The 14417-nt window shown below is 39.2% G+C and overlaps 1 protein-coding gene across 1 annotated transcript in view; it reads left to right on the top strand.

Annotated features, from left to right (window-relative positions):
- The window catches only part of C6 (complement C6), a 90116-nt gene that overhangs the window by 69719 nt on the left and 5980 nt on the right, over nucleotides 1–14417 (top strand). Inside the window, exons 15-17 of the mRNA XM_055601133.1 lie at nucleotides 958–1146; nucleotides 9664–9754; nucleotides 12625–12866. Of these exons, the coding sequence (XP_055457108.1) occupies nucleotides 958–1146; nucleotides 9664–9754; nucleotides 12625–12866 (522 nt within the window). The remainder of the gene's footprint in view (nucleotides 1–957; nucleotides 1147–9663; nucleotides 9755–12624; nucleotides 12867–14417) is intronic.

Below are 14417 nucleotides of genomic sequence, written 5' to 3'. Positions count from 1 at the left end.
AAAAAAAAAAAAAAAAAAAAAAAAAAAAAAAAAAACAAAAAACGAAAGAAAGAAAGAAAGAAATAGATAAATCCCAAAACAATACTACTAAGATTTGGGATTTTGTATGAGATGCCATTATCTCTAAATCACTATTCTTTGGGGAGTACAATCACATCCTTTACTAAAAAAAAGACTGAATAAAATGTTTGTTTCCTGTGACTACCCATGCTATAGGAAGATAAAAGCTGAGATTCAGCCAAGACTCAAACAGGAACTTCACGCATGGACCACTTACATAGTGTCAATAGCAGTGTCCATTAAAGTGTCCTGCCCCGGTCACTCACAATGCTGTCACTTACCTTAAGAAGGACACAAAAAGAAGATGGAAGGATAGTTCAGTAGTTAAGAACACTTGCTACTCATACCAAGGATCCAGATTTGATCCCAAGAACTCCATGGCAGCTCACAAGCATATATTTGTGTCCAGGAGTGTGTGTGTGTGTGTGTGTGTGTGAGAGAGAGAGAGAGAGAGAGAGAGAGAGAGAGAGAGAGACTAAGGAGTCAGAAGACAGTGCACTGTGACATGTGGTACATACACACATACATGTGGGTGATATGATAAAATAAAAATAAAACTTTAAAAAGAAAGAAAAACTCAAGAGGTAGAAAAATAAAAGAAAGTTTTTCTTGAAAGAAGAAAACATTCAAAAGATGTAACAAAAGCTGGCTGTGTCTGGGGCAAGTTCCTCAGCAAGTAAAGCTCTGCTATCAGGCTTGAAGGATTTGGTTTTAGTTGAATTCCTGAGAAGAAGCTGGGTGTCTTTAATACAAACTTCACTGATTAAAAGGAGGTACCACAGCTGAGCAAACACAGTAAATCTCACTAGCATTACCTCTTTGGTCACAAATCATCTGCCTGCATTTTTGACCACTCTGCTCCACTGAACACATCTGAGATGTTGCTCTTCCCTGCAGGGACCGAGTGCCTGAAGCCGGTTGTTCAGGATGTCCTCACCATCTCCCCGTTTCAGAGAGTGTATAAGATTGGTGAATCCATTGAGCTGGCATGTCCCAAAGGCTTTGTTGTTGCTGGGCCATCAAGGTACACATGCAAGGGAGACTCCTGGACTCCTCCCATTTCAAATTCGTTGACCTGTGAAAAAGGTGAGCAGCAGCTCAGGATTCAGGATTTCATACGGTTTGGCTCCCTGGGTCAGTAATTTAGTATCCACAGCATTGCTACTGCTAGAGCAGATCTTTGAATGAAAAGAGAAGCCCTTTCCACCTTGTGCAGATGATGAGACAATACCTTACCGGCCAATGTCTTTAAATCTTAGAAGGTGGGTTCAATATTCCCTTTCCAATAGAAAACTTCAACATTAATGGGGAGCCCAAGATCTCTCATCTATCAAATCAGAAATTTTTGAAATTTTTGGTTCGAGTAGAAAACAAAAATGGGAAACCTATAATTAGGCATTGTATTAATTGCCTATACCTGAAGTCGTCTAATTCTTCCTTTTTTTTATTAATTACACTTTATTCATTTTGTATCCCCCCATAAGCCCCTCCCTCCTCCCCTGCCGATCCCACCCTCCCTCCCCTTTCTGCATGCATGCCACTCCCCAAGTCCACTGATAGGGGAGGTTCTCCTCTTCTTTCTGATCTTAGTCTATCAGTTCTCATCAAAAGTGGCTGCATTGTCCTCTACTGTGGCTGCTCCCCCCTCAGGGGGAAGTGATCAACGAGCAGGCCAATCAGATTATGTCAGAGGCAGTCCTTCTTCCCATTACTATGTAACCCACTTGGACACTGAACTGCCATGGGCTACACCTGTGCAGGGGTTCCAGGTCATCTCCACGAATAGTCCTTGGTTGGAGTATGAGTCTCTGGGAAGTTCCCTGTGTTCAAATTATCTTGTTCTGTTGCTCTGCTTGTGGAGTTCCCGTTCCCTCCAGCTCTTACTATTTCCCACTTCTTACATAAAATTCCATTCACTCTGCCCATGAGTTGGCCATCAGGCTCAGCATCTGCTTTGACAGTCTATACTGCAGAAGCTTTCAGAGGCCCTCTGTGGCAGGTTTCAAGGTTGTTTCCTGTTTTCTTCTGGCTTTCAGAGGCCCTCTGTAGCAGGTTCCGAGGTTGTTTTGTCTAGTCCATCGTCTGTTCCTTCCTGTATCCGCCTCTCTCTAAATGAGATCTTTCAGTGCTGGGTGACATCCTTTTAAAATCTGCCCAAGCCAAATCTTCCTTAGGTTGATGTTAGCAAACCAGAAAGCAATCAGTGTCTGGTATTTGTTTAAAACACTTCCAGCTAGAGAGGATTTTGAATATTTTTACCACAAAGAAATGAAAGAAATATATCTTTATATTTCTTAACATTAATTTGTGCATGCACCAAAATGTCACACAAAACACCAAAAATATGAACACATTTTATGTACACAAATATGAGCATATAATAGGTACCAATTTTTAAAGTTTTTAGTTAATATAAAATTTTAAGAAAATTCCTCTGATGAATCCTGTGTCCCTGGAGATGAGAACAATTGTTTCGAAGAGAAGGAAAAAATATTTTTGCAACAACTGACTAGAGAACACTATTGAATTTTCATATTTCCCTAAATCTTTCTAGTGGTCTCATCCACAACTAATTTAAAAATGGGTTTTGAAAATCACTATTGACTATTAAAACCCTTTGCCTTAAAAATAAGTCCATTTCTCTTTACTTCAACAGTTTATATACTGAATTAATTTATATAATAACAAGAGTAGCTCATTTTGTCAAATAATATCCAATTACTTCTTGGAAAGGGAGAGTACTGCATTGTGGAGTATTTTTGTATACACATGTATGTGAGTGGATGCATATGTGGAGGCCAGAGGCCACTTGGCTTTTTAGAACGGGCCTCTCACTAAACCTGTAGCTCATTTGGTTAGGCCCACTGACAGAGAGTACCAGGAACCTTCCTATCTCCTTGTCCCCAGAGCTGGGAATACAGCCCTGCCACGTTCAGCTCTTTCTTAGAGTGCTAGGAGTCAGATGCATGGGCAAGCACTCTATCAACCGAGCGTGTCCCCAGCCTTAAGTGTTAAAGCTTTCCTTAAATTGACTTTTTCAGTTTATTCCAAAATACTGGCTTATGTTAGGATATTTTCATTTATGTGTATCGTTGTTTCTGGCTCATATATGTCTCTGTTTCCCTATGTTTATCCATGCTCTCTCTCCTGTCTACCTCTTGTTGGTAACCTTCCTCGTCCCGTACATTCCTCCTTCTGCTTTCATGTCACATACATAATATATATTCATGGATGCAGATAAATCTAAATCCTGCACATGAGAGAAAATGTATTATTATTTGTCTTTCATCTGGTCATTACCCTCTTTTGTACCCACTCCTTTCCGCTTAGATCTCTTCCTCTGAGAAAAAGCATGGGATGTTTGTTCTTTTGAGTAATGTCTCACTTTTAATCAGAATTCTTGAGAATGCATCTGAGATAAGATATTAGGCTAATTTCATTTCTGAAAAGAACAGAAACACACAGAGGGAAAATTAGACCAAGTTTATGCATCAGCACTGCTAACTCCCTGTGTGCCGTGCTGCCCCGCTCCTTCCTTCTCTTCTGGGCTCTCAAAATATTTGAAAGAAAGGGAGAGAGTTAACCTTTCAACTAACCTTAAGTAGATCCTGCGGGAACTGGTGAAGGCTTCAGGAGAATGTTGTGTCTTGGATCACAGGCTCCTAATCATAGTAATAATAAGTAATATAAATGTCAAGAAAAAAAGTTGTTCTTGGACATTATTCCAAAGTTAAGATGTTTTGAGTGATGTTTTGCTTATAAAAGTGTGTATGCATGCATACATACATAAATACACACATACATACATACACACACATACACACACATAAAACTCTGCTTTGGAAATTTAAATTATAAGCAAATAAAAAGAAATGAGATGTCTTACATCTAGATAAAGGAAATAAATATCTTATATACTCTGTCTTCCATGGCAGTAATAGAAAGACTCTAGTTAAAGAAAGAAAATTATTTTTAAAAAATAGTACAAGTGAGGTAAAGACACTTTTAGGCTCTCACTTGGCCAAAGACAGACTTTTCGGTCTTTCCATGTGAAAAGATGTTTTCATCATGAAGAAACAAGGTATTTACAGTTACTTTCTACTACAGTTGCTTTCTTCCTTCCTTTGAGGATGAAGCCCTTAAACAACACCTCATAAAATCTTCCTGCTTTCAGCTCTCTGAAGATTAAAAGTATTTTCTTTTACATTTTCCTGAGTTTGGCCTTCTGGGCTGCTCATTGCCAGTTCAAGCTTCCTAATGAAGAACCAGATTATTACTCAGCAATAAAAAACAAGGAAATCATGAAATTTGCAGGTAAATGGTGAGATCTGGAAAAGATCATCCTGGGTGAGCTATCCCAGAAGGAGAAAGACTCAGATGGTATATACTCACTCATATAGACATATAATCTAGGATAAACCTATTAAAATCTGTAAACCTGAAGAAACTAATCAAGAGGGAGGACATTTGCTAAAATGCTCAATTCCTATCCAGAAAGGCAAAGAGGATGGATATCAGAAGAAGGAGAAAAGAGGGAACAAGTCAGGAGCCTGACACAGAGGGCCTCTGAAAGGCTCTGCCCTGCAGACTATCAATGCAGATGCTGAGACTTATGGGCAACCTTTGGGCAGAGTGCAGGGAATCTTAGGAAAGAAGTGGGAAACAGTAAGATCTGGAGAGGACAAGAACTCCACAAGGAGAGCAACAGAACCAAAAAATCTGAGCACAGGGGTCTTTCCTGAGACTGATACTCCAACCAAGTACCATGCATGGAGATAGCCTAAGACCCCCGCACAGATGTATCCCATGGCTCCTGTCCCCTCCAGGTCTTTCATCTCCCCCTTCTTTCATAAGATTCCCTGCACTCTGCCCAAAGTTTGGCTATGAGTCTCTGCTTTGATACCCTGCTGGGTGGAGTCTTTCAGAGTCCCTCTGTGGTAGCTCCTGTCCTGTTCCTTGTTTTCTCCCTCTTGTGATATCTATTCCATTTGCTTTTCTGAATAAAGATTGATCATCTTACTCAGGGTCCTCCTTCTTGTTTACCTTCTTTTTGGTATGATTATCCTATTTTAAATGTATAATATCCACTTATAAATGAATATGTACCATGTGTTTCTTTCTGCTTCTGGGATACCGCACTCAGCATGATCTTTTCTAGTTCCCACCATTTGCTTGTAAATTGCATGATTTCCTTTTTTTTAATTGCTGAGTAGTATTCCATTGTGTAAATGTACCACAATTTCTGTATCCATTCCTCCACTGAGAGACATCTGGGTTGTTTCCAGATTCTGGCTGCTACAAATAGAGCTGCTACAAACATGGTTGATCAAATGTTCTTGTTGTATACTTAACCATATTTTAGATATATACCTAGAAGTGGTATAGCTGGATCTTGAGGTAGCACTATTCCTTAAATGTCTGAGAAAGCACCACATAGATTTCCAAAGTGGTTGTACAAGTTTACATTCCCACCAGCATTCTCCACATCCTCTCTAGTATGGGTTGTCACTTGAATTTTTTATCTTAGCCGTTCTGATGGGTGTAAGGTGAAATCTCAGTGTTGTTTTGATTTGCATTTCCCTGATGATGTTGAGCATTTCTTTAAGTGTTTCTCTGCCATTTGATATTCATCTACTGAGAATTTTCTTTTTAGCTCTGTACCACGTTTTTTAATTGGATTGTTTGATTTGTTGGTGTTTAAATTTTTGAGGTCTTTATATATTCTGGATATTAGCCCTCTATTAGATATAGGGTTGGTGAAGATCCTTTCCCAGTCTGTAGGCTGTCTCTCTCTCTCTCTCTCTTTTTTTTATGACAGTGGCCTTTGCTTTACAGAAGCTTTTCAGTTTCATGAGGTCCCATTTATTGATTGTTGATCTTAGAGCCTGTGTGTTGTTGGTGTTCTGTTCAGGAAGTTGTCTCCTGTGCCAATGAGTTCTAGGCTCTTCCCCACTTTTTCTTCTAACAGGTTTAGAGTATCTGGTTTTATGTTGAGGTCTTTGATCCACTTGGATCAAAGATTTAGTTTTGTGCAGGGTGATAAATATGGGTCTATTTGCATTTTTCTACATGTAAACATCAGTTGGACCAGCACCATTTGTTGAAGATGCTATCTTTTTTCCATTGTATGGTTTTGACTTCTTTGTCCAAAGTATCCATAGTTGTATGAGTTTATTTTGGGGTCTTATATTCAATTCCATTGATCCACCATTCTGTTTGTATGCCAGTACCATGCAGTTTTTATTACTATTGCTCTGTAGTACAGCTTGAGATCAGGGATGGAGACACCTCCAGATGATCTATTGTTATAAAGGATAGTTTTAGCTATTCTGGGTTTTTTGTTTTTCCATATGAAATTGAGAATTGTTCTTTCAAGTTCTGTAAAGAACTGTGTTGGTATTTTATGGGAATTGCATTGAATCTGTAGACTATTTTTGGCAGAATGGCCATTTTCACTATGTTAATCCTACCAATCTATGAACCTGGGAGATCTTTCCATCTTCCAATAGCTTCTTCAATTTCTTTCTTCAGAGACCTAAAGTTTTTTTTTGCTTTAACAGGTCTTTTACTTGCTTGGTTAGGGTTACACCAAGGTACTTTATGTTATTTGTGGTTATTGTGAAGGACGTAGTTTCCCTAATTTCTTTCAGTCCTTTTGTCGTTCATATACAGGAGGACTTCTGATTTTTTTTTTTTAGTTAACTTTGTATCCAGCCACTTTGCTGAAGGTTTTTATCAGTGGAAGCAGTTCTCTGATTGAAATTTGGGGGTCACTCACATATACTATCATATCATCTGCGAATAGTGAAACATTGACCTCTTCTTTTCTGATTTGTATCCCCTTGATCTCCTTTAGTTGTCTTATTGCTCTAGCTAGAACTTAAGTACTATGTTGATGTGATAAGGAGACAGTGGGCAGCCTTGCCTTGTCCCTGATTTCAGTGGGATTGATTTAAGTTTCTCTCCATTTAGTTTGATGTTAGCTATAAGCTTGATGTATATTGCCTTTATTATGTTTAGGTATGTGCCTTGTATTCCTGACCTCTCCAAGACTTTAAACATGAAAGGGTGTTAGATTTTTATCAAATACATTTTTGGCATCTAAAGACATTATCCTGTGGGTTTTCTCCTTCAGTTTGTTTGTAGTAGTTAATTACATTGATGGATTTCCATATATTGAACCACCCCTGCATGCCTGGGATAAAACCTATTTGGTCACAGTGGATATCTTTTATGTGTTCTTGTATTTGGTTTGCAAGTATTTTATTGAGTACTTTTGCATCAATGTTCACAAGAGAGATAAGACTGAAGTTCTCTTTCTACATTGGGTCTTTGTGTGGTTTAGGTATCAAGGCTACTGTGGTCTCATAGAATGAGTTTGGTAATGCTCCTGTTAACCTTTTAAAGAATTGCTGCTACTTTCAAATATAAACCCATTGTTATATTATTTTATGCACATGAGATAAATGTCTTGAATATATCTACTTCTCTCTCATTCTATCAGGTATCTTGGTCCAAATTACTATCTCTTTTCTCCTGAATTACTAACAAACCAAACCTCTTGAGACTCATCAAAGAACCACTGTTTGTTTGGTTTTTTTTTTTTTCCTTTCTCTTTTCATTCAGAGCTCTCCTTCTCCCACCCACCTCCCTCACTCTTTTCTTCCTCTTTTTTCTTTCCTTTTTTGGTTAACCATACATAATCCTAATACATAGATTTTATTCTTGGATCAACAGCTACATTCGTATTGTATAAAAGTCAGACTTTCAAGCCATTACCCCCAACACCAACACCAAATTGCAAGGTTCTTATAGTGAACACCATAAAGCTGGATCTCACAGATGTTGTGTTTGTTCTTGCATTCTCTTACCTCCCAGCAGTTTTCAACTGCGTTGAATTTCTCCACATGTGTTCCAAGACACATCGTTTTTTGTTGGTGGTGGTGGTTTTGATTTTGGTTTGGGGTGGTGTTTGTTTGTTTGTTTGTTTGTTTGTTTGTTTGTTTTTATTTGTTTCTGAGACATGGTTTATCTGTGCAGTCCTGGCTGTTGTGGACTCACTTTGTAGACCAGGCTGGCCTGGAACTCAGAGTTCTGCCACCTCTGCCCCCCGAGTGCTGGGATTAAAAGCATGCACAGGCATTACCACCACCCAGGAACACATCTTTTTTTGTTTTTTTTTTGTTTTTTTTTAGTTCATACCTCCCTAGCTGTTTCCTTGTTTTTCATGGGTTCCTGCCTATGCAAGAACATTAAATGATGAAATTTCCTTAGACTAAGATCCGCCCCACCACCTAATGTTGCATTCTTGTTCTGGGGGATCCTACTCTCATCTGCAGCCTTAACGATTTCCTCACAGACTTAATAAATTTAATCCTTAACACAAGATTTCCCTGCTGAATTCTAAACAGGAATACCCAAGTTTCTCTAAGGGTACTTTGTTTGGATATGCTAAAGATACTACAAACTCACCATGAGTAGAAAGAGGTCTTGATTCATCATGTTTCCCTGCCTAAAATGAACTATCCTCTGATATTTTCTCTTTCAGAAAATGCCCTAGCTCCTCTTCTTTAGCATAAGCTAGTCACTGAGAATTAAGCTTGATTGCTATCATAACTGACCATAATATTAACAGATTTTATTTTAACACACATACACATATACTTCATGCTACTTTGCTACATACATATATAATTTATGTACTTCTCTCTTCTTTCACATCTGGCACCTTTTTCTAAAGTATCCTCCTTTTGTACCTGAATCACTATGATTAAACTACAGATTATGTACCATAGCCCTTTTCCCTATACCTTCCCAAACTATTTTTCCACAGAAGTCAGAGCCTATCTTGTTTTCAAAATCCAGACCTGCTTTTGTCATATGCTCCTTTGCTTACAAGCCATCAAAGACGTACTGCTTTGATAATAAAGGGAGGAAAGCCTTATTAAAACCCATAACTCCCATCATGTACCATTTCTGGGGCTACATCTTTTTTTCATGCTTTTGCTTTTCTGTGCTCAGCCACACTGGCCTCATCTCAGTTCCAGGAAAGTCACATGCTGTCTCTGTTCTGAACATTTTCATACGTGATGTTCCCTCTGGTTCCAACAGTCTCCACACCCTCTCCCTGCTATACACACGTCACTGTTCCGAGGCTTCTTAGGAACATCAATTTCTCTCTGATTGCATGCTTTCCCTTTAATATCACTGATAATATTGTTAGCAATTCTCTGTGTATTACTGTGCTTGCTTGATCTGTCTGCCCCCCCCAAGGTAAAGAGTGTGACACACAGCTCACTCAGTCCCGTCTCATACCCCAGCAGAGCTGCCAGAGCATATAAGTGATCCATAAGTATCTGAAAGACAAATGAAATTAATTCTTTTACATATACACACACACCACACAAACATAAATACATACCTCATATACATACACACCATACAAACATACACACACCACACACAAATAAACACACACGCCACACCACACACACACACACACACACATTTGCTAGTTCTTTCATACTGAAGCAGAAAGCATAGAGATACCAGATGGTCCCAGAGGGACTTCTATGACTTACTGCTGTCTTTCTTTTGTTTCAGATATTCTGACAAAATCAAAGGGCCTTTGTCAACCAGGACAAAAACAGTCAGGATCCGAGTGTATCTGTATGTCTCCAGAAGAAGACTGTAGGTATGAAACACTGTGAAGTGTATCTGCAAATCCAAGAAACCAATCTGGTATAGCCAGTTTGATGAAGAAACTGGCCTTGACACACAAGCATGAGACATTAATTTTCACATAAGTGAAACTTCTATGTTCAGTTGAATATGTCTATTACTATTGGAGAGCAAACTCTTTTCAATTATTTATTTTATTTTTGAGATTATGATATAATTAAGCTATTTCCTCCTTCACTTTCCTCCCTTCAAACTTCCTCATATACCTTTTCAGGAAGCAAGTTTTTTTTTTTTTTTTTTCAGTATGTCTCAGCCTGGCTCCCTAAGTTCATATTACTTTTGTTTATTTTAGCAGTTTATTTTTGTGTTAAAAAATTGCTTTTGTCCTTTTAAACTTTCAAACTCAACTATGTCAAAGCCTTCCCTTTCTAACTGCGTATGGTTAAAGGCAGTAACTCCAGTAAGTTAGAACTAAGAAAGTGTTGAGTATACATACACACATACCACACAAACATATATACACACCTCATACAAACATACACTCACAAACCACACACAAACATACATATACCACATATAAACCCACACCACACAAACATATATACATACCTCATATACATCCTCATATACATAACATGCCGTACAAATATATACACTCCACACACAAATACACATACATGCTACATCACACACACACACACACACACACACACACACACACACACACACATTTCTTTCGTACTGGAGCAGAAAGCATAGAGAAACTAGATATTCCCAGGTGATTTCTATGACTTACTGCTGTCTCCTCTCTGTTGCTATAACTGCCTTTTCTTCACTGAACAAATCCAAAGGTATCAATATTGCTTATTACATTTAAAGAAATCATCTCAGCTGAATGTAAAAGAAATCCCAAGTATCATCCATTGATAAAACTTTATTTCTTTATCTCACAGACAAAAAAAAAGTGAGCAAAGAATGGTAGGCAGGATGAAAATGCCACTCATAAGCTCATATATTCGAATACTTGGTCCCCAGTGTGTGGAACTGTTTGGGAAAGGATATGAGATAATGGTCTTATTGAAGGAGAATTGTCACTGGAGGTCAGGCTTAGAGGTTTCAAAAGCCCATTTCCAATTAGCGCCCTTGCTCACTCGCTCACTCGCTCCCTCCCTCCCTCCCCCACTCTCTCTCTCTCTGCTTCACCCTTCTGGATAAAGATGTGAGCTCTCTGCTGCTGCTCCAGCACCATGCCTACTTTCCCACTGCCATGCTCCCTGCCATGGTGGCCAGGACTCTAACCCTCTGGAACAGTTAGTCCCAAATTAAACACTTTTTTTTAAAATAACCTGTCTTGGTCACAGTGTTTTATCACAGCAATAGAAAAGTAAAGCATGGGTCACTCATTTCAGGTAAAACAGAGATTCCTTCCCTTTTTATGTTTTGCCACCTTTAAGATTATTTCATGGCCTGAGATTACTCTACTGGAGCACAAAGGAAGACTGAAAGTGGAAACCTTTGCTTAGCTCTGCTTTCTTGGAAAACCCACCTCTTCTTTTATCTTGTTAACGTTCTCTGAATAAATTATATTCGTTTCCTGATACAGTAACAGAATTAATGTTGCAAGAGGAAGTCAACAGACTACAACACTGTGAATGTGTCACTTTTAACACGCACTAGCTCCCAAGCTCCTCTGTGCAAACATAAACAAATATCTGTAAGCACCGGGTCCCCCTCCATCATTTGGTGAACACAGTGTGTCTTTTCTCCATAATCCCACCAACATCTATCAGCTCAAAGGTGGCTCTTAGATTTTTCCACAAATAGCTTCTTCCTCCTTGGAGTCCTAGTACCACAAGGTTTCTGGAAACTATTCACATTATCCGCACTTTCCTTTAAAGAGAGGGAACTTCTTTCTGTGTCTGTGCAATACCAAATCTTAAGCATATACACTACCCCCAGAGAGTACACCACACACATGTTATACCCTCTAGTCCTTCCTGTACCCATCAGTTCCCTTTATTAGGCATGAAGGTGTTGAGAGTGGCTAGCCCACGGCTCATTTCTGAACAGAGAAAGTAGGATTTTGTTCTAGGAGATAAGCTCCACTTTCTGGAATTAACTTTACACACTGGTGCACTGACTGTTAACTCTAAAACAAACTCCACAAAAAGAACTCAGATTTGAAGTAATCAAAGAGATTTGTCCTCTCAGCTAAGAGAAAAAAATGGATCTTGTACTACATTGACAGTAGCAGGAATCATTCTCTTATCTATGGAGGTGAAGCAAGTCAGTCAAGAAACAATTTAAAGCCTCATGCTCTAAACCACAGCACAAACACATTTAAAATGTTATAGAGTGGTATAGACATTGTACGGCTTGTGTTAAACTATTGCAACAATTAGGTAGTATTTTGGAGTTGCAAGAAGGTCCTGGCCTACATTGACCAGGATAAGCCAAAACTACACTTGAAATAAGTAGAGAAGAGAAAAAAATGTAATTCTGATGGGTTCTAGCAAGAAAATAATCTTAAGAGTTTAGAAATTCAATTGCTGTAATTGCCAGGCAATAAAGAGAGACTTAGGGAGTTGGGAACATAGAACAGAACAACTGGTTGGAGTTAGCCATAGAAAAATATTGGTTATTCAGTTGACCAGACTTGAATTCAGTTGCAAGCAGTGCCAAGCAAGATTAAGATGGAAGATCAAAAAGATGAGTCTTAGAAACAATACTAGAAAAAATGAGGGGTAGGGGTAGGAGGAAGGTGAGAAACTGACCATGGGGCATAGGGAAACTGGTGAAGAAAACTTGAGTGACTAGTCCTCTATACACACCATCTATATTGCCTGCCCTCAAACATAACATTTGCTTCCCTTCCTCGGACAGCGATTATTCAGAAGATCTCTGTATATTTGATGTGGGATCCAGCCGGTACTCCACTTCATCGGCTTGCAAATTTTTGGCTGAAAAATGTTTAAACAGCAACCAGTTCCACTTTGTACATGCCGGCTCCTGCCAAGAAGGCCCACAGTTAGAATGGGGTCTTGAGAGGCTAAAACTCGCATTGAACAGCACAAAGAGGGTATCCTGTGGCTACGACACCTGCTATGACTGGGAAAAATGTTCAGGTAAGCTACTGAGGTAAATATATACTAGAAATGCTCTCAGTTCTGCTCTGGTGGCATGGCACATTTCCTCCACACTTACACATCGTGTTTATATGTATCTGACTTTAATCAAAAATTGTTTAGAGTAGTCTTAAAACTTTAATGCTCTAAACAGAAAAGGCAAAAGATAACCAACCACACATTTAAAGTAACTACCTCAACAATTCAGGTGTATATCTTTCTAGTCTTTTCCTAGCTCATGTGCTCAGTGTTATGCTTAGAACCCTGAGACAGTGTTTCTCAACATGTGGGTCATGACCCTTTTGGGCCTTTCACAGGGTCACCTAAGACCATCAGAAAACACAGACATTCCTTATTTGGAGTATCAGTCTCTGCAGGCCCTCTTGGGTCCAGGTGTTGTGGCTCTGTTGCTCTCCTTGTGGAGCTCCTGTCCTCTCCAGGTTTTTCATCTCTCCATTCTTCCACAAGGTTCTCTGCACTCTGCCCAAAGTCTGTCTATGAGTCTCAGTATCTCCTTAGATACCTTGATGGGTAGAGTCTTTCAGAGGCCCTCTGGGGTAATCTCCTGTCCTGTTCCTTGTCTTCTCCTACTTCCTATGTCTATCCTCTTTGCCCTTCTGAATGAGGATTAAGCATCTTCCCTAGGGTCCTCCTTGTTTTTCAGTTCTTTAGGGCTATAGATTTTAGTATGTTTATCCTATATGATGTGGCTAATATTCACCTATAAATGAGTATATATCATTTGTGTCTTTCTGCTTCTAGGTTACCTCACTCAGGATGATCTTTTCTAGTTCCCATCATTTACCTGCAAATTTCATGATTTCCTTGTTTTTAATTATTGAGTAGTATTCCAGAAGGGGGACATAGAAAGCCTGGAAGGGACAGGAGCTCCACAAGGAGACCATCAGAGGCAAAAAAAAAAAAATCTGGACCCAGGGGTACCTGCAGAGACCAATACTCTAACCAAGGAACAGGCATGGAGAGGACCTAGACCCCCTGTTCAAAGGAAGCCCATTGGCTGTTCAGTTTCCAAGTGGGTTCCCTTGTAAGGGGTACAGGAGATGTCTCTAACATGAACTCAGTTGCTAGCTCTTTGATCACCTCCCTCTAGGGGAGTGCAGCCTTGCCAGGCCACACAGGAAGATGATGCAGCCAGCCTTGATGAGACCTGATAAGCTAGGGTCAGATAGAAAGGGAGGAGGTCCTCCCTATAAGGGAACTAGGGAAAGGGCATAGGGGAAGAAGAAGAAGGAGGGTGGGTGGGACTGGGAGGAGATGAGGGAGGGGGCAGCAGCAGGGATACAAAGTGAATAAATTATAATAAATGAATATATAGATAAAATTAAATTAAAAAAGAGAACACAGATGTTTCCATTATAATTCATAACAGGAACAAAATTACAGTTATGAAGTAGCAATGAAAATAATTTTATGGTGGGGAGTCACTACAACATTGAGGATCTCTATGAATGAGCCAACGCATTAGAAAGGGTAGGAAAGAAAAAAAGAAAGAAAGAAAGAAAGAAAGAAAGAAAGAAAGAAAGAAAGAAA

This window comes from Psammomys obesus, unplaced genomic scaffold (assembly GCF_907164565.1).
Source record: "Psammomys obesus unplaced genomic scaffold, mPsaObe1.curated_primary_1811, whole genome shotgun sequence".
Lineage (NCBI taxonomy): Eukaryota > Metazoa > Chordata > Mammalia > Rodentia > Muridae > Psammomys > Psammomys obesus.
The sequence above is the reverse complement of the archived record's forward strand: the minus strand, read 5'-3'. Positions and strand labels throughout refer to the sequence as shown.